At 40.8% G+C, this 26,175-nt stretch overlaps 1 protein-coding gene across 8 annotated transcripts in view; it reads right to left on the bottom strand.

Annotated features, from left to right (window-relative positions):
- The window catches only part of SH2D4A (SH2 domain containing 4A), a 59,386-nt gene continuing 33,211 nt past the window's right edge, over positions 1–26,175 (bottom strand). For 6 of the 8 annotated variants that reach the window (XM_042983318.1, XM_042983317.1, XM_042983321.1 and 3 more), the window contains 5 exons: positions 24,379–24,490; positions 22,324–22,534; positions 19,445–19,575; positions 2,687–2,907; positions 1–2,199 (listed from right to left, as the gene is read on the bottom strand). In XM_042983318.1, the coding sequence (XP_042839252.1) occupies positions 2,107–2,199; positions 2,687–2,907; positions 19,445–19,575; positions 22,324–22,534; positions 24,379–24,490 (768 nt within the window). In that variant the 3' untranslated portion in view covers positions 1–2,106. Of the gene's footprint in view, positions 2,200–2,686; positions 2,908–15,878; positions 16,065–19,444; positions 19,576–22,323; positions 22,535–24,378; positions 24,491–26,175 lie in introns of those variants that run through there. The other 2 variants (XR_006216624.1, XM_042983322.1) reach the window with 2 other exon arrangements.

Genomic DNA, 26,175 nt, shown 5'->3' with positions numbered 1-26,175 from the left:
TTGAAAGTTGCTAAGAAAGTAGATCTTAAAAAAGTTATCACAAGAAAAAAACTTTTTAACTTTGTTAAAGTGTGATGGATGATAACTATACTTATAATGGTGATCATTTCACAGTGTATACAAATGTCAAATCATTATGTTATACACCTGAAACTAATTTAATGTTAATGTCAAGTACGCTGCAATTTTTTAAAATGTGCTTTTGTATTAGAAGTGAAAGCTGACATTCAGAGAGCTAATGGTGGGAAGATATGGAGACAGAATAGAAGTTTGTAACTTCCTGTCCTGTGCCATCTTTGCAATTCTATAAGGTCACAGCTGTTGAGTCACAGGAATGAAAGCCAAAGACAGGTTCTCTTAGACAAATGTCTCACTGACAGTTGTCTCTCAGACTGTACAAACACATGCGACATTTCAAGTAACACTTTACAATGATCTGTGTTTAAAAACTTTCTCATAAAAACACGTGTGCACTCATACACACTCACACACACACGTCCCCCACACTCTGTCGTTACATTTCATACAACCGACTGCCTCACGGACTAACTGCTGCAGCCCCTGCTGCTTCTGGAGGAATGCAGATACAGGGACTAGGCCTGAAGTGCAAGGAAGGCTCCATCTCCCCAGGAGAAGAACCTGTGGCTCAGAGCATAGGAGCATCCTTGGTCACTGCCCAGAGGCCAGCACCCCTGCTGGGCCGGAGGCTGGGGTGGGGATGCAGTGGGGCACAAGACTCCTGGCTGCGAGAATCTGCATCCCACTTGGGAGGTTACTCTTCATCTTCCTTTTTCCTTCATTATCAGGGAGGAGACTGTAGAGCAACAAATGGTATGTGATGTGTGTCACGTTCCACAATTACATGAACTTCTGTGTTCCTTTCCCAGGGCTGCTCTAACAAATTACCATAAACTCAAAGGCTTAGGGCAATAGAAATTTATTCTCTTAGAGTTCTGGAGTCTAGAAGTCTGAAACCAAGGTGTCAGCAGAGCCACATTCCCTTCCAAGGCTCCAGGGAAGGCATGTTCCATACTGCTGTCCTAGCTGCTGGGGGTTGCCAGCACCCCCTGCCATTCCCTGGCTGCGGCTGCATCTCTCCAGCCTCTGCCTCTGTCGTCCCATGGCTGCCTCACCTCTCCGTGTCTGTTTCCAAATCCCTTCTCTCCTGCTAAGGATGCCAGTCATTGGACTGAAGGCCCACCCGAATCCAGTATGAACCATCTTAACTTGATCACATCTGCAAACACCCTGTTCCCAGATAAGGTCACATTCACAGGTACCAGGGCTTAGGACTTCAACATATCTTGGGGACACCGTTCAACCCACAAGTAGTACTCACACAGCTCACTATTCTGTTCTGGTCTACCCCTACTGGTAAGCACCTCATGCCTCATCCTGCGTGACGTGCTCCTGGATGGAGCCAAGGTAGACTGGGCAAGCACCGTCCTGCTCATGGAAACACACTCGCAGATGTCTGCTCATGTCTCTACGGTCCGTGGTATTTCTTTACATGTTAAGCCTCTCCTACATTTTTAAACTCCTCATTCAATTTACATCCCCAACTTTTGTTCTTCTGTGTCTCTTACATCCTGGCTCCAGCATGCGTGATAAATGAAGTGTGTTTGCGGGGTCATTTCAGCCATGAGTAAAGGCTTTTTTTGCCAGCTCCCCAAAGCCAACATGGAACTTAATGTAAACACAAACCTGAGACATTTCAAAATGACGCAAAGAGGGGTCATGAAATACTTCACATGAGCTACTAGTTTTTGAAGTAATGCCTTAATTCCTAAAAGGTTTTGATTCCTTCTTTGTTCATTTTATATACATCATTAAGGTTGTATCCTTCATGTTAGGTAGTTGTTGAAATTGGGAATCATCTCTCTTTACTTTCAGAGTGAATATCCTGCAGAGGCAATTTTCTTTTAACATTAAACTCCAGCATTTGTGCAGAAGAGAGATTTCCGTGGGGCTTTAAGGATACTTCCAGTTGATCAGCATTGGCTCTGCTGCAGGGTGACTTTGGCTTCACATACAAATGTCTATTTCAGCGATGTCTGTCCAGAGGAAAGCCCAGCTGGAGGTTACAGGATGACACGATGGAGACTGTCACTCAAAGAGCTCCAGGTAGTCGGGTGGCTCATCCTGCTGACCACAGGGGTACAGAAGGAGCTCTCTCCCCAGGGAAGTTATAGGTTCCTCCTGTGAATCAGAAGGCATAGGTCAGGCTGGGCTGTGGGGGGGCAGGTTGTTAAGAGAGCATAAATAATAACATCATGTCCTTTCTGCCTCCTCAGGGTATATAACTTCTTGCTTGCCCTTAGCTTTATTGGTTTATGATAATCTTAAAAGAGATTTTTCTCATCTGCAAATTGCAGATTTTCTCATCTGCAAATTTCCCTCCCAGGCTTGAGTTCTAAGTAAGAGTGGTCTCAGATGTGGTCAGTGTGTGCACAGATTTTTAGAATCTTCTACATTCTCTGCCCCGGTGGGTTCTTCCTGAATATTTGAGGAAGAACTAGGTTCAATGATAAAGGAAACGCAATTAAGAATCCTGATTATCTGGAAGAATTATCAAAGACTAATCCCATTACTTGTCTCAATCTTTTTTCTTGTAATTGCCTTTCATTGCCTGGGCTGCTGCAGGACAACAATTCACAGAGCAAATTTAGTCTGCACATGGTTTCACCTTGTGATATTCCACCAGCTCCGCCAGGGTGGCATGCTGGAGCCGGTCCACACCCAGGAAGCTGTAGGAGTCCGTAGAGGCATCTATGAGGAAATGTTTGCAGCCATCCTCAGACAGATAGGACAGGGCATAGCCTTTGATCCTTTCACTGACTCGGATCAGAAAACTGCCTGGCACACATGTGCTCAGAAGTTCATTTGCTCTCTTTAATGTAAGAATTCCTGTGGGAAAGAAAAGCAGGTATTTCAGCCAAATCATTTCCAAAACTTTCTTCAGTTAAATATAGCTGTGTGGATAAAGTTTCATAAAAAGTAACAGCAACTGTAAGTCCATTTTGGTTCTTAAGAATACAGTGCAGTATCATTCATCTTCTGGTATTTGGTAACTGGGCCAGCCAGGTAGGTTACATAAGCAAATGGATAATATAAATGAGGGTGTGCACGTTTACCCTTCAGAGTATGTTTCCACCAATGCACCCAGTTATCACACCACAGCTGTTAGGTAGCTTCTGTGTCTGGCATCCTAGAAGCATTAGATCTGGAAGGGGACTGGAAGTTGCCTTCCTCAGTTTATTGACGAGGACTCTATGGCCTGGAGAGTGATCCAACATGGTCTTAAACAGTGCTTCTCAACCAGCACAATGTCTAGAAGTGTATGATCGACATCTTTGGTTGTCATGGGCAGGGAGTTGCACCTGGCAGCCAGTGCAGAGAGGCCAGGGACGCTGCTAAACATCCTACAGTGAATAGTACAGCTTCACACTGTAAAGAATTATCCAGCCCAAAATATCAACAGTGCCAAGCTGAGGACCCTGGTCTAGGAGTCAGCAAGTCAGTGACAGAAGAACCAGGATGGATCCAAGTCTTCAAGTGCTTTCTACAATAGCTACTCCTAAATCATGCTTCAGTGGCATTTAAAGGAATACAAGTATTTACTTATAAACATATATATACACCTATATATATGTATGTATGTTTATATATGTATATACATATGCTTCTATATTTATGTCTCCATATGTTTGTCCTAACATATATTCAAAACAATAAAACTCTTCATATATATTAAGTTTTATATGTATATATAGTTTAGATGCCTCATGAATTCACACTAATTAAGACCAGTCTTTCCCCCAACCAGTCCAAACTCATGAGGTTTGACTCATGTTCCCAATTTCCCTTCTTATTCCCATTGTAATTCATCAGATGAATCACTGACATTGCAAAACATATAGAAGGTATGCAAACACATCTTGGAGAGATGGTAACGTCGTTCACTTATTCAGCAAGTTCGGATTTGGGAGGACGAGCGTTATTCTCCCCCTGTTCCCTTTCACCACTGCAGAGAAAAGCTCTTTCTCCTCCTGTTCCACAGTTAGCTCCGTATTGATACTCTGTATCTTATTATTAGGGGAAAAAACCCCAAAAACCTCCTGGTGAAAGGGCAATGGATGGATCATTACAGTCCTTTAGTCTTATTATTAATAAAGTTAACTGAGAATTGAACCCTAATTATCCAGAACAAAACATTAAATAAAACCATTTCTATTTTACTTTAATAAAAGGGGGATTGAAAAATCACCTGTTCTCAGGGCACCTGGGTGGCTCAGTCAGTTAAGCGTCCAACTTTGGCTCAGGTCAAGATCTCACCATTTGTGAGTTCGAGCCCTGTATTGGGCTCTGTGCTGACAGCTCAGAGCCTGGAGCCTGCTTCGGCTTCTGTGTCTCCCTCTCTCTCTGCCCCTACCCAACTCATGTTCTGTCTCTGTCTTTTTCTCTCAAAAATAAACATTAAAAAATTTTTTTAAAAAATCATCTGTTCTCTCCCAGCCAAGACGAACCACTTAGCCCTTCTCCTGCCTTCTCTTCTCCCATGCACCATTCAGGAGGCCCCAGGGCCTGCACCTTGAAGTCAGAGCGTTCAACCCCTGTGAGGCTCAACCCCAGTGAAACGCCACAATAAGAACTGGGGATGTTGAAAGGCTTGGCAGATTCCCCCACTCATAGATAGGAAGCATCTCTGAAACAGAAGAAGAGTCACAACCTCTCTCCTCAGGCCTCCAGCTCTACTGCGATGATGCCCAGCAGGGTTACCAAAGCCTGTGCTTTACCTCCATTACATCCAGTTACCTTTCTGCCCTATCCTTGACAAGACTGGGCCAACACAATCTGTGGCACCACTGATACTGGTAAGCCTCTTGGATTAGCTGCTAAACTGTCCACTGTAGGTGCTCAAATGATACCCATATTAAGTTCTAACAGATATGGACCTGCTGCTACTGTTGGTCTGTTGTACCTTTCTAGACACACCTCATCCTATTGATAGATTCCAGAGGACAACCATAAGCTGAAACAAGGCAACAGGTAACCAGCCTGCCCTGAGACTAAACATGACTGAGGTCTCAAGACTCTGTGTTTGATTGTTATGGAACCAGGGAGATTTTTCACTGACACTGAAAACTCCCCTTCAGAGGTGAGGGGCTAACAAACCACTAGTGAAAGAGAAGCAGCATTCTGGAAAAAAGATTTCTCTCTTCTTGCAGACTTACTGACAGGCTAACTCTGAAATTGCAAGTTACTTCAACAGATGGGGTAGATGTTATAATTTATAACATCAGCATGTTATCCAGATGGATTTAGATTCCTAAAATGAAAGCTACTCTGGAAAATTATAACTGAACCTGGGTTAAGGTAGGTTAAACTCCTCCTAAAATCAGGTCATGCAGTAGCTGTAAATCAAACTCCCCCAAACCTCTCAAACTGTAATTATTACCCATTACATGCAGATCTTGGCACTGTGTAATCTCCAGAGACACTGGAACACAATAAAATGCTTTTGAGGCGAATCACAAGTCATAATGGAGACTTGAACACAATGGTACTGACAACAGGTTCAGAAGTTAAGTGTTATGGAGAGGATGCTTTGTTCTTTTTGCTTTAAAACAGGATTATCATTTCTGAGGAGCACATTCTTTTGGCTCCTCTGATGATACTGGTCCAAATATAATCTGCTGTTCCATCGAGGGCAGTGGGCACATCCAGGGATGCCTGGCTATGATCGCTACCAAGCAGTGAGCTTTGTCTGCTTGCAAAGAGAGTTCTTGAACACAAAGCCAAAATCCAGCATCAGATATTAATCACCGTGGATTCGGGCAATCTCCTTACAGTACTGATCATTCCCTGATTTACCCCTGTGCGTGACTCTAAGAATTCTAGAGCAGCGGTCTTCGTCCATGCCCCCTAAAGGCAGTGTCACCTCCAAACAAGTTTCCTCTGACCAGCTCTCTTCACACATATTACAAAAACCAAGCCTATGTGAGTTCATAAGAGGATTTCTGTGCTAGTGAAGAGGGGAAAATAAAAGCTTTCTTTTACTTCCTCAATTTTTGAAATGAATCAGATCTTCACCCTCCCATGCTCTGTTTTAAGCTGAATCCAGGCAGGGTGTGGCAGGACTACTCCAGTCCAAAAAGAAGCAGATGTCACTGCATAAGGTCTAACTAGATGGCTTCTGGCTTTTAAAGACCCTGGCGCAGAACTGGCTAAAACCCCTGAGGGCCTGAATACCCAGCATGGAGGTTCACAACAGAAGGAGTTGAGAGGGAGCCGAGAGAAACGTCCCACTACTTTCTGTGTGTGATGCCAGGGCACTCTCTAGAAAAGTGCTATTCAACAGAATTTTCTGTGGTGATAGACATGTCTGGGCTGGCCATGTGGAGGCCACTAACCATATGTGGCTACTGAGCACCTGAAAGGTGACCAGTGTGACTGAGAGCCTCAAACTTTCATTTTATTTAAAAAATTTTTATTTTTATTTATTTTTTTTATTTTTTGAGAGAAAGCGTGTGCACAAGCAGGGAAGAGATAAAGGGTGAGAGAGGGAGAGAATCCCAAGCAGGCTCCACTCCCAGCCCAGAGCCCCACACAGGGCTTGATCCCATGACCACTAGATCATGACCTGAGCCCAAATCAAGAGTCGGACATCCAACCAATGGAGCCACCCAGGAGCCCCAACTTCTAATGTTAATTTTAATTAATTTTGGTATAAAGAGTCACATATAGTTAGTGGCTACCATATTGGGCAGCACAACTCTAAACCCCACTGGGATGAAGGCAGACCTCCATGACAGGCCCAGGAAGACTATTTTTTGCAGAAAGGGTGAACAGATCTTAAGAAACTTGAAATAACTCAGAAATTCTAGCATGGCCCTAGTTGAAAATCAAGTGACAGCAACTACCTCACAGAAGAAGGGCAGTTCTCTGGGATGCCCTTCTCCACAGCTTCCTCCTGGAAAATGCCTACTCATCCTCCAAGATTCAACTCAATAGCATGAAAATAGCATGAAGCTTTCTGACTTCTCCCTGAGCAGTAAGTCAATGTTCCTCGACACCTGCTGAGCACCTGGTTCCCACCTCCACCTGAGACTCACCTGGTCTATCCAGGGTCTCACCTGGTTCCATCCTGGTTCCATCCACCTCCATCCTGGCAGGTGCTATCCACAGCTCTGTCAGTGTACTCACAGCACATTCTACTCTGTGTCTCCCTGCCCCACCTCCTTGTGATCTCATGGAGGGCAACTGATTTATTTTCACACTCTCAGCACCTGCCACTTAGAAGATGCCCAGAAAAGAACTAATGAGTAATTTTGTCTTATAATCAAGCCAGAAACTTTCTTCTCTAGGACACTTCTATGCAGCTACTGCCCCTATTGTTATTGGTAGAGAATTGTTATCGGTAGAGACAAGGGATGCCCTCATGTTTCTCTGAAGGACTGCTAACTTTGTTTATATGTGTACATCTGTATGCCCTACTTCCAGAACCTGGAAAATATGTGTTTCAAAATCAGATGAAAGGTAACCAAATACCTATAACATGTAGATATTATGTCTGCCTGGCACTACTCAAAGTGTGCATTATTTCATTTAATCCTCAAAGCGGCCTGACAAACAGGTACTGTTCCTACTCTCAAATCACAGATGAGAAAATCTGCATCAGAGAGAGCATCATAATGTGTTTAAGGTCACTGAGGTAGGCCAGGAGAAGCGCTGGTCTTGAACCCAGGCAGTCTCACCCCAGAGTCCAGGCTCTCATCCACTCAACCTGAATACTACCCCTGTGCTAGTGTTTCACACTGCTCAACGAGCTCCTATTTACTATTTACTATTTAATTCTCAAACAATTCGAAATAAACAGAACTGGTATTATTATCATCACCACACAGATGGGAAAACTGAAGGAGAGAAGATATGTGCCCAAGGTTATAGGATTAGTTAGTGATGGTTTCAGGTCTCTTGTCTCTTATTCAAGTATTTTGTTTTTTAACCCCACAGGCTCATGAAGTTTTCCTGAAATTGGCTGAAAGTAAACTACAGTATTTACTTCACACATTTCTCACCCGGGCAACATAAAGAAGATGAATTTTTCAGTGATTACTCAAGTACAGTTGCCTGGATGTAGGAGCAACACATCGGTAACCTCTGCAACCTCCCCTAGGCTCAGGATTCCCATTGCGGAGCACAGAGGGTTTCAGCTTTCTCCTTGAGCAGCATCAGGTCTGCTGAGAGCTGCCCGCAGGCTGCTGCCCTTCCAGAGCTCCGCCAGGAGGCCCTCACTCCTTCTTCTGTCATCTGTCCCACACTCTCTGCCTCTTGGGCTGCCCAGAAAACCCTGCAAGGAAGGGATGGCACTAAGACAACTTACATGAAGGAACACATCTCTGCTGTTAAGGTGACATCAAAGTCCCACACTGCAAAGTGCCAAGGTTAGGGGTGAGTAAAAGAAAAACTGAGTTTTAGAAGAACTCATTTCCAAGTAGCAACCCTGCCAGACGCAAAGGGCACATGCTATCCATAGGAGGTCTTAAACTTGGACGAGAGCTCTATATTTCCCCCCTTCAGCTCCCTTCCACCTTATGCTTTCTTTAACCCCTTCAGTATTTACAGGAAGTATTTGTGGAGAGGCCCTGGGATCTGCCCTAGATTCTCTATATGGAGGGGAGATGTATGGTGATGTCGAGTTCTCACCCTTGGGGTCTCAGGCACCTTAGGGGTGAGGAAAAATAGAGCTCTTAAAATATTATTCATGTTTCCTTAATAATTCAAGAATAAAAATCACATAATTTGTTCTTTCATCATTACCTTAATGATTAACACTTATTAACTAGGGCTTACTATGTGTCACATTCAGCTCTAAATATTCACATATATTAACTCATTGAATTGTTAGAATGATCCTATTAAGCAGATGATATCACTGTCTGCATTACACAGAGGAGAGACAGAAGATCGGAAGTCACGTGACTTGCCTAAGGCCACACAGCTGGTTGATGGGGCTGGGATTTGACCCCTAAGATGTTCTCTTAACCACTACAACTGCGGCCTCCTTTCCCAGAATAAAGAGTATCCAAATTTTATAAAGAAACCACATGACAACAAAGAAAATTCTGACAACAAAACCATAGGTTAAAAATACTTCTCAAAAGGGGCACCTGGGTGGCTCAGTCAGTTGAGCATCTGACTTTGGCTCAGGTCATGATCTCATGGTTCATGAGTTCGAGCCCCTCATCAGGCACGTTGCTGTCAGCCCACTTCAGATCCTCTGTCCCCCTCTCTCTGCCCCTCTCCCACTCGTGCTCTTTCTCAAAAATAAACATTAAAAAAAATTCTCTAAATACCAGGATCCCCCTTTCAATAAAAAATCTGAAGTCAAACCCCCAAAGCAGGTCACTCTCTTTTGCCGCAGCCTCCCCCCCACCCCCCCCGCCACTCCACCCTTCCCTTGCCTGCTTGGTCCCTCTTGGTCCCTCCAAGAGCACAGTGTGAAATAACACTGGAGCCTGGGCATCAGTAATGGGAAGCTTGGGGTCCCAGGCACATACAGGCCATGACTCCCAGTGGCTGGCAGCATTAGGATGAGGATAGGTGCATCATTTGCAAAACTCAAGTAAGCAAGGTCTTTGGGGTTAATGGACTATTCTGAACATTAATGGAAATACATACTAATGTTTTTGCAACTGGTTTGCTACACTGGGTAATTTATGAGAAAAGTCAGGGTCTTGGGAAAAAACAAAAACACAACCCACAATGATGCATAGTATTTGCTGCCGAAAAGCTAGCTCTTCTCAAGTCTGAATAAATGTACGTAGCTTTAGCCTCTTTATGTTTCGTCTTCAGTTAGTTTGGAAATCTGAATCCTAGGCAGTCAGACAGGAGAACTATGGAGAATAATTCAAAGTGTTTTGATGCCATTAATGTAGATGAAGGCTTCATGCTAAAATGTAGGTGAATTCCCAGGGCTCCTTGCTAAGGCCATGCTGGTCCCTCTCAAGGGTAGGACAGTGGCTGGCAGGGAAGGGGCCTGCACTAGTCCTTCCCTGCCACACTCACACAGGGACATATTCTTGCTGCTGCCCACAGCCTACCCACCCTACACAGTGTATGAATCATATATGTAAATGAGGCAGTGCTTAGTAAAGGAAGAAACTTGAAAATCTCTTTGTAAGAGGGGGGCAAATTTTGCTGGCTGCACAGTTAAGAAATCGCCACTCCTCGGCAAAATAGTCAAAGGACAGATTATCACTTATGAGTGCCAATTCACATGTTCATTAAAATTTTAGCCTGAAGGAAATCTTGGGCAGTCTCTGAGACTCCGTCCACACAATCTCTCCCATTGGACGCACTTGGTCCTTAAGGCCTGTGTGGCAGGGGCTGCAGGCCAGCACACTGCCAAAGGACAGGGACACGGGACTCCACTTGGACAGCTGGCTCTAGGGAACTTAAGTCCCAGACAGCAACCGCCTCCTCAGAAATGGATAGGACTTGCTTTCCAAGGAGAATGAAAATTTGGAGGATGTGTCAGAAATGGAAGCAATCAAAATAGCTACAGTGTGAACTATATTGAAATCCCACAGATGTTAAAGGGATTTGCTTTTTAAGTAGCTTAAAATATAAAATATTGGGACTGAATCATTTAGAGGCAGGTTCAGCTATAAACCATGAAAGCAAAAGACATCCACAAGAAACAAATCAGGATGGAAATACTTCATCAACAGTCTAATTATGTTCATATTTGAATAAGGAATGTTCATTACATTTCAGCAGAATAATGATCAACTCTTGATGCTTAAAGCAAATATGTGAATCCTCTAACAACAGAAGCAATTAGAAAATTCCTAAATCAGAAATTTGTTTATACACTTATTGCTAGCTTTTCCCCACCTTCCTATTCCCAGTCCCTGATGCATTCTAAGCTCCTGAACACTGTCATGTATTAACAGGAGACAGGAAATGCTAATGGAGGGAATGAAGATAGGAGTCTATGGGTTTCTGAACGGACTTTCAAACTTCAGTTTCATTTATTTGTTGGCCCTTTGCTCTAAGAAGTGTAAAAAAGCATGTTAGTGAGTACAGATAATTATATATCTACACACTTTGGATACTCCTATTCATGAACCAGAATAAGTAAAATGACTTTGAAGGATGTTAAATTTAGCCAGGAGGACTCTCCAACACTAATCACGAACTTTACGAACTTTCTAGACAATAACATGTGTTTTAAAGACTGCTAATAGCATTGTGACCAACCAGATGCAAGAAAAAAATGAATAAAAATAAGGACTGTATTTGAGGGTCAAGATAGTCCAACACAATGAAAGGAGGGTGGCAAAGAGAGAAGAAAATAATCCTTTTTAAGGAAACAAAACCAAACAGACTTAACTACAGTATACAGGAGATTTAAATTTAGAAAACAGAAGATACGGCTTTAGCAATGCCAGGACTCACTCCCATCTCTCTGCACCTTCCCTCCCAACATCGTGCTCAACCTAAACTGGCAATGTTCTGCTCAACTTTTCCAAACAACTTTATTCCCTGTTTTGGGGGTGGTTGTTCTTTTGTCCTTCCAAATTCCTGTTGCCTTCTGGGGTGACCTCCTAGGTTCTGGGATTTTTAAGGACAAGCCCTAAATAAATACTTGTCAAAACAGCATAGGACAGTTTTTGCAGTAATAAAGATCTATTTTATTGAAGTGCTACTTATTCTTCATATATGATGCTGTTATGACAGTATTTTGTGGCAAGATTAGGATTCTAAAGAAGAGAAAAGCAGAGAGAACAGGAAGGGTGAATTTACTCTCCAGCTGTTCAGTTCTGGTAAGCCATAACAACAGAAACACTACGCGCCAGGCACTGTTCTAAGCACGTTACATATATTAGCTGATGAACTTTTTTCTTAATGTTTATTCATTTATTTTGAGAGAGGGAGAGAGAGTGAGCGAATGCCGGAGAGGGCAGAGACCATGGATCATGACCTGAGCCAAAATCAAGAGTTAGACACTTAACCAACTGAGTCATTCTGGTGCCCCTGATGTACTTTAAAAACAAAACAAAACAAAACGAAAAAACAAAAACCTTACTCTATAGTGTAGATATCATTATCCCCATTTTACAGAGGAGACGAACATACCCAGATCTAGGGGATCTGGTCTTGGAGTCTTGTGCCAGCCTGTACTATACAGTCGACCCTCAAACAACACAGGGTTGAACTGTATGGTCCACTTATATGTGGGTGTTTTTCAAATAAAAATAGTACTGTATGCATTTTCTCTTCCTTATGATTTTCTTAATAATGTTTTCTCTAGTTTACTTCATTATAAGAATACAGGCATAATACATATAACATACAAAATAACTGTAATGTTATCAGTAAGGCTTCTGGTCAACAGTAGGATATTAGTAGTTAAGTTTCTGGGAAGTCAAAATTTAACTGTGCAGGAAGTTGGCACCCCACCCCCTGCATTGTTCAAGGATCAGTTGTACCCCCTTTCCATGCTAAGAGCCAAGAAAACTCTGTGCTTCTTGGGCTGTACATTGAAAAAAACATTTTTTTTTCTCACATTTATTTATTTTTGAGAGACAGAGAGTGTGAGCAGGGGAAGGGGCAGAGAGAGAAGGAGACACAGAATTGGAAGAAGGCTCCAGGCTCTGAGCTGTCAGCACAGAGCCCAACGCGGGGTTTTGAACCCACGAACTGTAAGATCATGACCTGAGCCAAAGTCAGATGCTTAACCAACTGGGTGCCCCACTGGGGTCTTCATTTTTAAAAGTCAGCTTGAGATATAATTTATATACAATAAAAATTTTCCAATTTTAAGTGTACAAATGATTGATTTTGACAAATGTATACAATTGGGTAACTACTACCACAATAATAATATAGATTGTATTTCTATTACCCCAAACCCTTGTGCCCTTGGGGCATTTTATTAAACATTTGAATGTTACATATCTGCCTCTTAAAATTCTCCCTGGGATTGAGCAAAATAGTGTCTGGACAAGAACATGCTTTTTCCTTATTCTCAGAGGTGGGGATGGGGCATACTTATGCTGGGTGAAAGTTCCATGACACTTTACATCACCACTGACTGTAAGATTTAGTGAATTAATCCATTTATTGGAGAAACAAATCTCTGTGGTATTACTGTTCACTTATTTAAATTCCAAGTTATATAAAAAACATGACATGGATGTTCCCACTTGTGTTAGTGGTCAGATATGCTGTGACTTTGAAGTAAAATAGATCTGGCTCTAAATACTGCCACTAGTGTTAGAAGTCCAAAAAGAACTTCACATCTTAGTTCCTAGTTCTTATTCTATAAAGTGGAAATAAAAGTTACCTCCTTCAAAGTGTTCAATGTAATGTTTGGCACATATTAGGTCCTCAAAAAATTGCAGCTCTAACAGAATCTTCTGACAAACAATTAGAAATAATAAGAGATTTCAACAGTATTAATGAATTTAAGATCAACATATAAAAACATAATTTCTTTACAGAATCAACAACCAATTATGTAATTTTTAAAAATCCCTTTAAAAACAGAAAAAAAATTTACATACCTAGAACTAAATCTAGTTTTCCTTTTTTTTTTTTTTTAAAGGTGCATGTCCTATATGGGGGATTTATTTAATGATTTAAAAGAAATATAAGAAGAAATTTACTACGTTCATGGATGGAAAAATACAATAATATAAAGATGGCAATTATATCTCCAAATTAATCTACAAATTCAATGAAATTCTATTAAAATTCCCAACAAGCATTTTAAAACTTGATGTGTTGCCCCTAAAAGCCATGTGAGCTATGTGGGGCCAAGAAAGACAATTTCAAAGGAATAGGAAGAGGGAGAACTTGTCCTAATAGATATAAAGACATAATATAAATATATAGTAATTCCCATAAACAGGATCTTGGTATACAACAGCGGGAGCATTACAAATCAGTGGAAAAAGGAAGACTATTTAATGAATGATACTGCGAGAACTGGCTACTCACATGTAGAATAAATTAGGTATCTATACCATATATCATATACAAAAATAAATTACAGGTGGATTATATATTATACAATAAGCAAAAACCATAAAGGAAAAATAGCTAAACTCAACCTCACTGAAATGAAAAATTTCTATGCCTCAAAATGTGCCAAAAATCTAAAATACGTAGTCTAGGAAAAGATATATGCAACCCATATAATTAATAAAGGTTTACTATCCAGAATATATAAAATCCTACAAATTAATATTAAAAACTCAACTGACTAGAAAAATAGTCAAAAGATTATAAGTAATTACAGAACCCCCCTATCCAGGAAGCAGGGAAGGCTCAGCCTCACTACAAATCAGTGCAAATTAAAATAAGGTGAGGGGCACCTGGGTGGCTTAGTTGGTTAAGTGCCCAACTTTGGCTGAGGTCATGATCTCATGGTCATGGGTTTGAGCCCTGTATCAGGCTCTGTGCTGACAGCTCAGAGCCTGGAGCCTGCTTCAGATTCTGTGTGTGTGTCTCTCTCTCTGCCCCTCCCCTGCTCATGCTCTGTCTCTTTGTCTCTCAAAAATAAATAAACGTTAAAAAATTTTTTTAATATAAAAAAAATAAAATAAGGTGATTCCACTTTGGACCCATAAGAATAAGGGAAAAGAAAAGTTTGGCAACACCAAGCATGGTAAGTATGTAGGAAAACAGAAACTCTTAAAGATTGCTAGTGGGAGTAGAGATTCATATAATCACTTTGGAGGGCATTTGGCAATATTCAATATAATTAAAGATTCATGTAACCTACCCTCCTAGCAATTCCACTTTTAGATATACACCCTGAAGAAATTATCACATATGTGTACAATGAGGTATGTCCAAAAGTATATACCCCACATCATTTTCTGTAATGGCAAAAACAACAACAACAACAACAACAACAACAACAACAAAACCACTATACCAAATATAGAAGGGATGAATGAATAATGATAGTGTGTATAATAACATAGAAATATAATTATTAAACACATATAAAGCATTGTATGCTTACACTTTATGTATTATAAATAACATATATTATAATATACTACACAATAGGTAAAACAAATGAGCCAGTCTACATTTATAAAAAAGGAAAAATCCAGACAACATAATGTTGGGAGAAAACTCAAGTTGCAGAACAATGCCTATAACATGATACCATGTAAATGTTAAACACAAGATTGCATGTTTTATAGAAGTATGTATATGTTTAATATATCTTAATATATTTTATAAAAATTCACACACATCTACATATATAATGAGAGTACAAAAATGAGAGAATAAAAATGAAAGGATAATTTCAAAAGAGTGGTTCACCCCCTGGGAGAGAGGTATACAGAATCAAAAAGGCAGTAAAAGAGGGTGCCTTAATTCTTTCAGACTTTCTTTCCTTTTTTTTTTTTAAGTTTATTTATTTATTTGAGACAGAGTGAGAGAGGTGGGGGAGGGGCAGACAGAGAGGAAGAGAGAGAATCCCAAGCAGGTTCCACACTGTTAGACATGGGGCTTGATCTCACAAACTGTGAGATCATGACCTGAGCCAAAATCAAGAGCCAGATGCTCAACTGACTGGGCCACCCAGGTCCCCCAGGTTTTATTTCTTATTAAGAAAAACAGATATGAAATAAATATGGTTTCTAACATTCACTGTACTGTATCCTGGAAAGTAGATATAACATTTGCTACAACGTTGGTCTTAGTCATAGCTTCCTTTGTACTTTTTGTTCAAAATAGTTTATAATCAATTTTTTTTTAAATAAGGAAAGGGGGAAAAATCCTCCATAATGTGGGTAGGCCTCATCCAGTCAGTTGAAGGCCTTAAAAGAACAAAGACTGACCTTGCCTGAGCAAGAAGGGATTCTGCCAGTGTTCAGCCTTTGGACTCGAGCTCAGTCTTCCCCGAGTCTCCGGCCTGCTGGCCTACCCAGCAGATTTGGGGCCCAGCAAGCCTCCACAGTCACGTGAGTCAGCTCCTCAAGAGGCTGGCCATAGAAGGATCTTCAGGAGAAACAACTGCAGAGGTCCTAAGAGAGGGGTAAGCGTGGTGTATCAGGGATAGAAGGGAAACGTGTGGTGGAGAGCAGTGATCAAGGCAGGGCTCTTTGAAGAACATCATCTGAGACGGGGCCGGAGCAATAATCAGGGGTGTATCAAGCCAGCTTTGTGAGCCCCAGGGAGGAATTTGGGTTGTACTCTCATTGCAGTTTGATTATGTTGAAAACGGAGGACAGCAGAGGAAAGATGGAGACCAATTAGGAGGCTGATAAAGGAGGGCAGATGAGAGATCAAGATTAGTTATTCACGTGGTGACAAAGTCCAGAACTTTCTCCTACTGAAGGGGCTTAGCAGCAAGGCAAGATGCTCTGGGACATACACTGTAGTTTTCCCAGCAGTCCTCCTAAATGAGTGTGAGTATAAAATTTCCAAATTAACTAACATGAATTACCTTTGCAGAATATTAAAAAATTAGAAAAATGCCCACTACAAAATTCCTTCACAAGGCCCTCTGTCAAGACTGCTGGGGCTTCCTAGTATTCTTCATGATTCTGTGGTTGCACAGTGTAGTAAGGTGGCCTACAAATTTGCAGGGAGGTTCTTCCCAGGGAGTAGGTGGGAAAGCATCCTGGGAAGGAGCCAGTGTGTACATCAGCTCCCTGGTCTCCAGGATACTAGGAAGGAACATGGGAAGCAGCTAAGAGATGTCAGCAAGTCATTCCATCTGGGTCCTAACACCAAACTGAACCATGTAAAAGCTAGAAATGTGCTCTGGCTCTAAGGAAAACTAACAAAAAGTGTAAAAGAACTTGAGAATCTTCAATGGGTTCTCCCACAAGTCCCACATAACCAATGGGACCAAAAGTCCGGTAAAAGTTGAGAACTTGTGGTCTCTGAAAAAAGCTTGCTGAGAGAGAAGTGGGGAGACGGCATATCTAGATGTGCTTGAGATCATCAAAAGATGCTCATGAAGTAGAGTTCAGCACTGCATTTCAGGATCTCTCTTGTACTTGGGATTTTCCAAGCTCTTACGTCTAGGAGATCAGACAATATCCTACTTTACTGCCTCTAATACTGGCCCCCATGGACAGATATTCATCTCATCATTATCCCAAGTGAGGAGGGACACCTGAGACAAAGATCTGGTGCCATCACAATGAATGTTAGTGCTCCCCAGGGTCTTGTCCTTGTTCTTCTCTCATCATTCTTCCCAATTCACTCCTGGAAAACCTCATCCCTCCCATGCTTTTCATTAGGTGCTGATAACTCCAATATATTATCTCTAACATTGTTCCATCAATTCAATTTTCAAAGGGATATTTTCATATGACTGCCCCAAAGACATTTCAAACTCATCATATCCCAGATAAGCTCATTGTCTCCCCTCTTCTTTTTGCCCCTTAATCTCCCATCCTCTTGTGGTCCTTCTTCCAGCTGATAGCATGCCACCTTCTGCCTAGCCCCACAAGCCAGAGATCCAGTAGTTTTCATTTCCCCTGTCCTCTACCCACTCATCCTGTCTAAAGCTAATTAAAAGAAAAGGGTAAAAGTGTGACTTCCACAGTGAAAAATTAGCTGACCAAAACAGTAACATAAGAAAGGCAGTTTATGCAGTGCATGATAATGGAGGAAGATGGTAAACCAATACAAGAGCTACCATCCCATTATTTCAAACAGGGCTCATGAGCAATAAACGATTATATTTTAAAAATATAAGATATTATCCATCTTTATCATAGAAACATGTGAAATTTTGTCTTCTTAAAACAAGATAATGACTTACATGACTATTAATATCATATCATTTACATTATACTGTATATTATTTATTTTGCTTATGACTATGATAAATATTTATATAAATGAAAATAAACAAGTAACAATTGCAACTAATAAGTTATTAAAACTCAAGAATTTATTTTTTAATCAAAGCTCCAACTGGATTTTTAGTTCAACTTTATCTTTCTCACTTTTAGCAACTGTTTCAAATAGAACTGCCTGTTAAAGTACCAGGATTTTGAATTACATGAACCAACATTTTCAATGTCTCACTTCCTGCTGTTCAAATGAACTGCCACCCTTGTAATCAGGGACGACAACATCTTCTGCCCAATGACACAGAAACTACAAAGTACTAATTTCCTCAGTGCTTACCATAAAAAGGAAAAAAAAAGGGGGGGGCAATATGAAACAGTGGGGCTAACGTGTAATTGGCCATGTTCTTTCTATTCATCTTTTGACACTGATGTCCCTCTTTCTTCCAATGTCTTCCAAGAAGAATGGGAAGAATGGAGACTTACGACTCAGTCCTAGGAGGGGGAGGGGCTCCTCAGGGAATGGACAATTACTAAGGCCTAAATTGCCAAAGAACACATATTTTCAAGGAAAGCTAGACAGTTCCATAATGATCTGACTGCAAAAGCAGCCCATTAGCAGAAAGCCTATTACAAATAATATTTTTCTTTTTAGAAGAGTTTGCCATATTATAGGGTTGGGAGTCTATTTTTCTGGATATATTTATGTGTGACATGATACTAGTTAAACATGATTCAACATGATTCAAACCAATATACCCTTTGCGACAAGTGTGCTCTGTGAGAGAACTTTATTTTTGTATTAAAGCACTTTTGTTGTACATAGAGCCAATTAGTCCAAATCAACCACAGACATTACAGAAGCAAGCTGAGGCAAGAAGCCCCTTCATTTCTTGAAGTCCAAGAAACTAAGCAGTCAGTGAAATGTGTGCTGGGTACACAGAGGACTTGAATTCATCAAATTTCTAGTGTTAAATGGCTTATTAGGTAATATCTGCTCAGGCTTCAACAAACCCACCTGGCAGCCTTAACTACTTAATGGAAACATAGATCAAAGTAATAGAATTTTTAGGTTAAAGATCATAAAGTTCAATTTCTTCATTTAATAGATGAGGAAAATGAGGCTTAGCTAAATTGACTTGCTACAGAAAAAGAAGATGATTTGCTCAAAGTCACTCAACTGTTAATGGAGAGCTGACCTTTGGATTGCTAAACCAATGCCTTGCCCACCACACCCAAGGGCATATCTGACTCATGGTGGATGGTGGACAACAGGCACTGCCTTTTGAGGGGAGCCCTAGTGTAGGTGACCAGGAGGCACTGTCTTCCCCACCCACCCGGCGGTATTTCATTTGTGGTGATAAATTAGCCCACAGTACATGCAGAGACCACAACCACTCACTGTTTTCTAACTTCATCATGAGTTTGCAACCCACTGAGAAACCTTTGAAAAACTCCTTGTGAAAATAATTTCAAAGGCTCTTCTTGGGCAGCACAAATAAAAGGACGCCTTTATTCTTTTTGCCCTCCTGGTGGATTAGCATAGCTCTGTGCATCACCAGATGAGGTTCCATTGAGGGAACCTCTGTACTCACCATGGAACCAGGGAGCTACGGCATCTGAGGCTTTCTGGTAGCCTGCTCGCAGAGGTAGCTGCTCCTCTTTAAACCACCGAATGATTTCCTCTTGGGCAGAGCTGGATGCCATCCTCGTCACTCCCTGATTTCTGTTATTTAGAAAATGTTTTTCAAGTTAGATTTAACTAATTTGAAAACAATGCCTTTAGAACTCATACATACCCTATATATATATATATAATCATGTATATATTATATATATTTGAAAATCTAATTACATGGGCTGAGCTAAGGGGAGGTTATACCCCTAATTACTGCCATCATACAATTTCTTGAGGGCTAGTCAAGAAATAGGAAAGAGGGGAACCTGGGTAGGTTAGTCGGTTGAGCATCTGACTTCGGCCCAGGTCACAATGTGAGTTCAAGCCCCACATCGGGCTCGATGCTGTCAGCACGGACCCCACTTCAAATCCTCTGTCCCCCTCTCTCTGCCCTTCCCCAACTTGTGCTCTCAAAAATAACATTTTAAAAAAATAGGAAGGAACATAAATCTGTCACTTGTCCTTCTGGTCCTGTGGGGCTAGTCATGGCTCTGAGCAACTGCTGTGTTAAAACAGAGATTTAATTCATTTTTAATGTGAATAAAAGCTCCATTAACTCCCAGTTAAAATTTGAGAAAATAAGCACTAAAAAGTGAAATACACCCCAGCACTACTTTCCTTGGGCCATGTCCTTGCAAACAAAAGAAATCAAATGCAATAAAATAAATTTCCTTCCTAACATTTTCATTATTAAACTTTCTCTTCTTTCTGTTTCCATCTCCCCGACCTGCTTTCTTCTCTCCCACACTTTGAAGAAGTTTGGTTCTGCTAAAGATAGCCTCAGAATTATAAAGTAAAAAGAAAGAAAAATGTATGAAGATTGGTAAAAGAAAAAAAAAGATACAAGCAGCAGAATCATTTTGAAATATATTCAGTAGCAGAACTTAAATTCTGGGATGTAAGTCAATTTCCATTACAAAAGTAACATTGCAATGTAATAAACATATTTCCAAGTCTCACACCACAGCCCACTAATTTTGAGCAGAATTCAGTGTGAAAACAATGAGGAGTTTGGATGAACTACTGGGATGCCTGTCATGTAAATTAATGTATGGCTCTTTATGCGTTTTATGGTAACACATGTCACTGTGAGTTACATGTGACATATATGTTAGATGTACATATATGCAGGTACATATCCATATATATACATAAACAGCATTTTGGAGAAAGTAGCCTATAATAGTTGACTTTTTTGGGTATCAGACACTGCACACACATAAGATTACATGATGAGTGCTCTAATTAGCTTTCAAATTAGGTTCTTTTTCTTTGGGAACTCTATGGAGATTAAGCAAAACATCTGAGGACAGCCAATCTCTGTCTTTTCTTGGGCTGGTTCCTAGCTGACCTCAGTCATCACTGTTGTCCCAGCCCAAAACCCATCCATTCTGGCTGCCTCACAAGAAGCATTTCATGCAAGTGTATTAAGTTGGAAAAATGAGTTAACTGAGCACAGCTCAAAACAAGAATTACCCTTATTAAAGGCCACCTTCATTGCTGTCAATCGCATACACTGTGCTCTGAAAATACTGTGGGTTAGGACATATTTCAAGGCACAGTCCCACCCTCAAAAGAGCCTGGAGAACAGTGGTAGGTCCACAAACAGCCCTGCTGGGGATCTGTGGTCAATACACAGACAAGCCTGAGCACTGGAAAGGACCCTGTGCAGGATCTCACACCTTTGTGACCTGGTCACAGAAGTTTGAGGATACCTGTTTCTGATTGCCTTTCTTGGGTTTTTGTCCATAAGAAAAAAAAATGATTCCCCAAACTGTCACTTTGTAGACATGATCATTTAGTTCGGGTCCCCAAGTCACAAAACGGAACCTTTTAGTTGAGTAAGTAGAAATAATTATAGTAGAGGAAAAGGTTCACCTTCCTATTTCCTCTGAGGTCATAATCTCCCTTAGGAAAAGCCCTGAAGATAACTACTGTCTCCAAGCAAAGAGAGATTTGTTTGCTTTTTATTTCTCCATGCTTGTAACCGAGTATTTTTAGTTTTTATTTCAGAAGGCAAGGCTTTCAGACAGTTCTGTTTCACTCAATCACTATTTGATTTCTCTGGTATATTTTAACTATCACCTTTCTACATATTAGAATACGAAAATAATCATATAATATCCAGGAGAAAATAATTTTATAATCAGTTAAGTAACATAAAGGAAAGGGGTTTCTGCTATGATATCATTGTATTTTTCTTCAGGGATTTTACAAAACAAATTGTTCTAATTTCCCATAGCCTTGGAGGCAAAGGCACTGTTATGACCAAAAAAGTTTTCATTCAACAAAGGAACAGTTCCAAAATCTCAACATATGAGCTTGGCTCTGTATCCCAGAACAAGGATTACCATCAAACCTTTAATCCTGAGCAATGAAAACATAACTCTACTGAAGCCATGAAAGTCAGCAAGCCATTAGATTCCTACTTTGATATTGTTTCCTACTAAGAGCAATACTGAGCACTGGTGAAACCCCTGTTGTTTCTGCTTCTCCCCTCATTGGCTCCCCTTCAGCCCAAGGGGGTGGGGGTGCGATAGTAGCATAGGAAGGCACTGAACTCGATGTGCATCCTAAGTTACTGGATATCTTAATTACAACAACTGTGGACATTTTATAGATAAGAATGAGACGAATCCAGACCAGGTATCTCAGGAAGACAGGCTTGGAGGGGAGGCTGAATTTAATTTCACAGGCAGCCAGCTGGTCCTTCACTCCCCATGGCTCATCATGCAGTTTGTCTTTAATCAGCCAGTTTCCACCGTTATGCTTAAAGCCATCTGTGTGGCTTCTTACCTAAGAGGCTTTCGAGGGTATCCCGCTGGGGTTAGGAACTGAGGCTTGGGTGGAAGCGGAGGTCTTTTTGGTTTCTGTGGAATGCTTGGGGGACTTTGTGGTCCCTCACCACTTCTTCCTTTTTCAGCCGCTAGTGATAACCTCTTGTAGTCTTCCCGCGCTTGTTTAGCCAAAGAGCGTCTCTTCTCATCAGCTGCTTTGGATTTTCGCACTAGGAAAACAAGGCGGGGAGGGGGGAGGTGTTGAGAAAGCCCCTGGTCAGCCAACAGAGATGGTGAGAAGACTCAGCTGGTGGAGAGAGCAGTCTCCCATCCCAGCAGATTCTGTCATCTGATGATGACAATGAACAATCAGTGTCAACACCTATGACTCACATAGTTCAGGCTTGCACATTCACAACTGCCCAATGTTCACAGCAGACTTCCTATCTTTCTCTGGGAGTTTTAGGACTTTCTAAGAGGGAGAAGGAAGAGGAGGAGGAAAAGAGGAGATAGAAATGGAGAACCATGGGTACATGTTTCAGAATTTCCTGCAGTTGGCAAGACCAAGTGGTGAGTCACAGACCAAGTGAGAATTCCAACTGACAGGGGGTCTTTGAATAAAAGAGGTGATGTCACATCCCTCACACACGCAGCTCAGGATGTCACCAGCAAAGAGCAGACTATGAGGAACTCCTCAGTGCCGTGGCTCCTGGCTGTGGACAGGATGAAAGAGTGGTGATGTCCACTCCTCAGTCCACAGAGAACTGAACCAAATGTAAATCGGCCTGCCAGAACAAAAAAAATAAAATAAAGTGATTCTCACCACAGAGAATGTGTTGATACACATAAAAGCATCCCAAAGTCACCTTTTAATGTTGCTTTGTAAAGCAGAAGGTTTGTTGTTTTGTTTTGCTTTTGTTTTGACAACACAGTGGTAAAGGACTCCAATGCAGGATGTTAAGACTAATTTTTATTGTGTGTATTTGCACTTCAGCCATTATTGGTCAAACCCTGTTAGGTTCGACTTTAAAGAGATGCCAAAAATGTTCCATTACGCTAGAATTTCACTGCATAGAAGTGATTGGATCTTGCAAATGTTTTCATTTCACAAAAACTGTCATGTTAATGGTATTCACTGTTATGGAACTGAACACAGTATTCTCCACATCCTGCAAACATTGCCACTCCTGTTCTCTCCCTCAAGTGGTCTCTAGGGATGACCTGGTAGGTAAGCCTTTTTCTGGGTCAGCTGTTTCAAACAAACATTTTCCCCTAGCATCCCTGAGCAGGCTCTGCTCTGTCTTCACCTGCACTGAGCTCTTCCTAAGGAGGTCTATCTTTGGTGGTGCCACCTCTAAAAGGAGTCAGGGTTAGGTGACAGGCATGGGAGGGATGCTGATATATCCAATTGATTATTCCTGGGTTCTTCTATTACCAAGTTGAGTTCAACGTTGAAATTTAGAAAAATACAGAATAACAAGAACAAAAATTCAAACAAATCTCAGATCCCACCTCTCCAAAAAAACTAATGTCGACATGTTAATAACCTTCCAGTTCTTTTACTTCATATACTCGAGCATTTTAAAATTGGGATATTTTGGGACACCTGGATGGCTCAGTCAGTTAAGTGTCTGACTCTTGATCTCAGCTCAGGTTATGGTTTCAGGGTTGTGAGTTCAAGCCCCATGTTGGGTTGTATGCTGGATGTGAGGCCTACTTAAAAACAAACAAACAAACAAACAAAGGATGTTTTTCATACTGTTTTGTAATATTTTTTCTTCTCCAAGTAAAAAAAAGATATAAACATATCCCAAATTCATTAAACACTCTTCTAAAACATGTTTTTTCATAGCTATATACCATTCCATCAAATAGATACGACAGCTGTGATGGTACAAAGATGAATGGAAAACCTTTCTACTACTGTTCAAAAAGAGACTCATAAACCTTTCTGTAACAACTTAGTAATAATTCTCTCAACAACTATTTTAAGTGCTTCCTAGTTTGATCGTTTATTAAGAGAAGGAATTGGCCTGGAGAGTCTAAAGTGTTATGGAGGCCCTGAGGTACTCACAAGATGCCTGCCACTCTGAATCTTCTTTCCAGCTTTTATAAATCTGCTTGGTTTTCTCCCCATCTATTTGTTTTAGTTCCTCATCTTGTGTTTTCTTCATGGATTCTTTCTTCTGTTAAAACAACAACAACAACAGAAACAAACACTAATGACTGGCAGTCTTCTGTGAGGAGGAGAGGTGGAGGAGGGGAGGGAGGAAGGGGGTACAGGGATGGGGAGGGGACTCAGGTTGGTTTCTGTTTAACTCCCTTGCGGCCCCTGGCTAGGCAATTTGTTGTGCAGGAAAAGCTTGCAGTCAGTGATACCTGAAGCTGACTCTACTGCCACCTAGCTGTACAACTGCATGGCCCCTTACCAAACCTCCCTTAGGCTGTCTTCCCCTAAGTATAATTAGAAAATTAAAAATATTTTGGGGCACCTGGGTGGTTCAGTTGGTTAAACATCTGACTTTAGCTTAGGTCATGATCTCGCGGTTCAAGGGTTTGAGCCCTGCGTCAGGTTCTGTACTGACAGCTCAGAGCTTGGCCTCTGCTTCCAATTCCGTGTCTCCCTCTCTCTCTGCCCCTCCCCCACTTGAGTTCTCTCTCTTTCAAAAATAAACTAAAAAAAAAGAGAATTCAAAATATTTCATAGGGTTATACTGAGGGTTAAATAATATTTAAAAAGTGTCTCCCATAGTGTGTAACACAGTAAGAACTCAATAAATATCCATTTTCCTCAAACACAGCACTTCTCTGTTTTAAGTTGAATTCCCTGAAGTAGTGTGTAAATACTGTTTCATGGCACCAATGTAAACACTCTAGTATCTGACAGGTTCCATAAAAGTAACAGTACATTTCTACAGCAATCTTAGCTGTATCTCCATGTGCCCTCGCACCAGTGTGTCTAAAAATGTGGTATTTACACATGATTTTAGGTGACCCAAAAAGGAATATTTTTTTGTATTTAAAAAAAGCAGAAAAATATTTTTACAAAGCATCATCTTTGAGAAAACATAAAATAAGAAACACAAGTCTTCCTTAAAAAGGGAATTTGCTTTTGTTTATTGTAAAATATACATAATATAAAAATTACCATTGTAACCTTTTTAAAAATTGTGGCAAAATACACATAACATAAAAATATGACATTAGCCATTGTGAAGTGGACAGCTCTATGCACCAGTACACTGAAGGAACTCGTTTTTAACTAAAGAGAAACTAATATGCCTAATCACTTAGACCTAAAAAGTACTTTGTTTATTTGGGAACTGCCTCCTGAGTGCCTACAAGAAAACTGAATTTAGCACTTGGTCAACTAAATAAGAGCCTTGGTCACCTAAATAATGAAATAAGCTGAGAGGGTCAGAAAAGACAGATCATGCTTTGTTCTCCAGCACAAAAATGATAGTTTTTTTTTTTCTTTTTCTCTATAGAAAGATAAAGACTTTCTGTTAAGTTATTTCACCCCAACTAAAATATAAACCTTGATGTCACAGAACTTGTTTTCAATCACTGTGGGAAGTCATAAATCACAGTTAATATAGGTGATAATTCATACACTATATTTCACTTCAGATGTAACTTTTTTCTTTCTTTCTTTCTTTCTTTCTTTCTTTCTTTCTTTCTTTCTTTCTTTCTTTCTTTTTCTTTCTTTCTTTCTTTTTTTGGAGAGAGAGAGTGTGTCTGTGCAAGCAAACAGGAGAGGGACAGGGGGAGAGAAAGAATCCTAAGCAGGTTCCACACTGTCAGTGTGGAGCCCCATATGCGGCTTGATCCCAGAAACGGTGAGATCATGACCTGAGCAAAATTGAGTCAG

This window comes from Panthera tigris, chromosome B1, assembly GCF_018350195.1.
Source record: "Panthera tigris isolate Pti1 chromosome B1, P.tigris_Pti1_mat1.1, whole genome shotgun sequence".
Lineage (NCBI taxonomy): Eukaryota > Metazoa > Chordata > Mammalia > Carnivora > Felidae > Panthera > Panthera tigris.
Note: the sequence above shows the minus strand (reverse complement) of the source record. Positions and strands in the feature narration are given on the sequence as shown.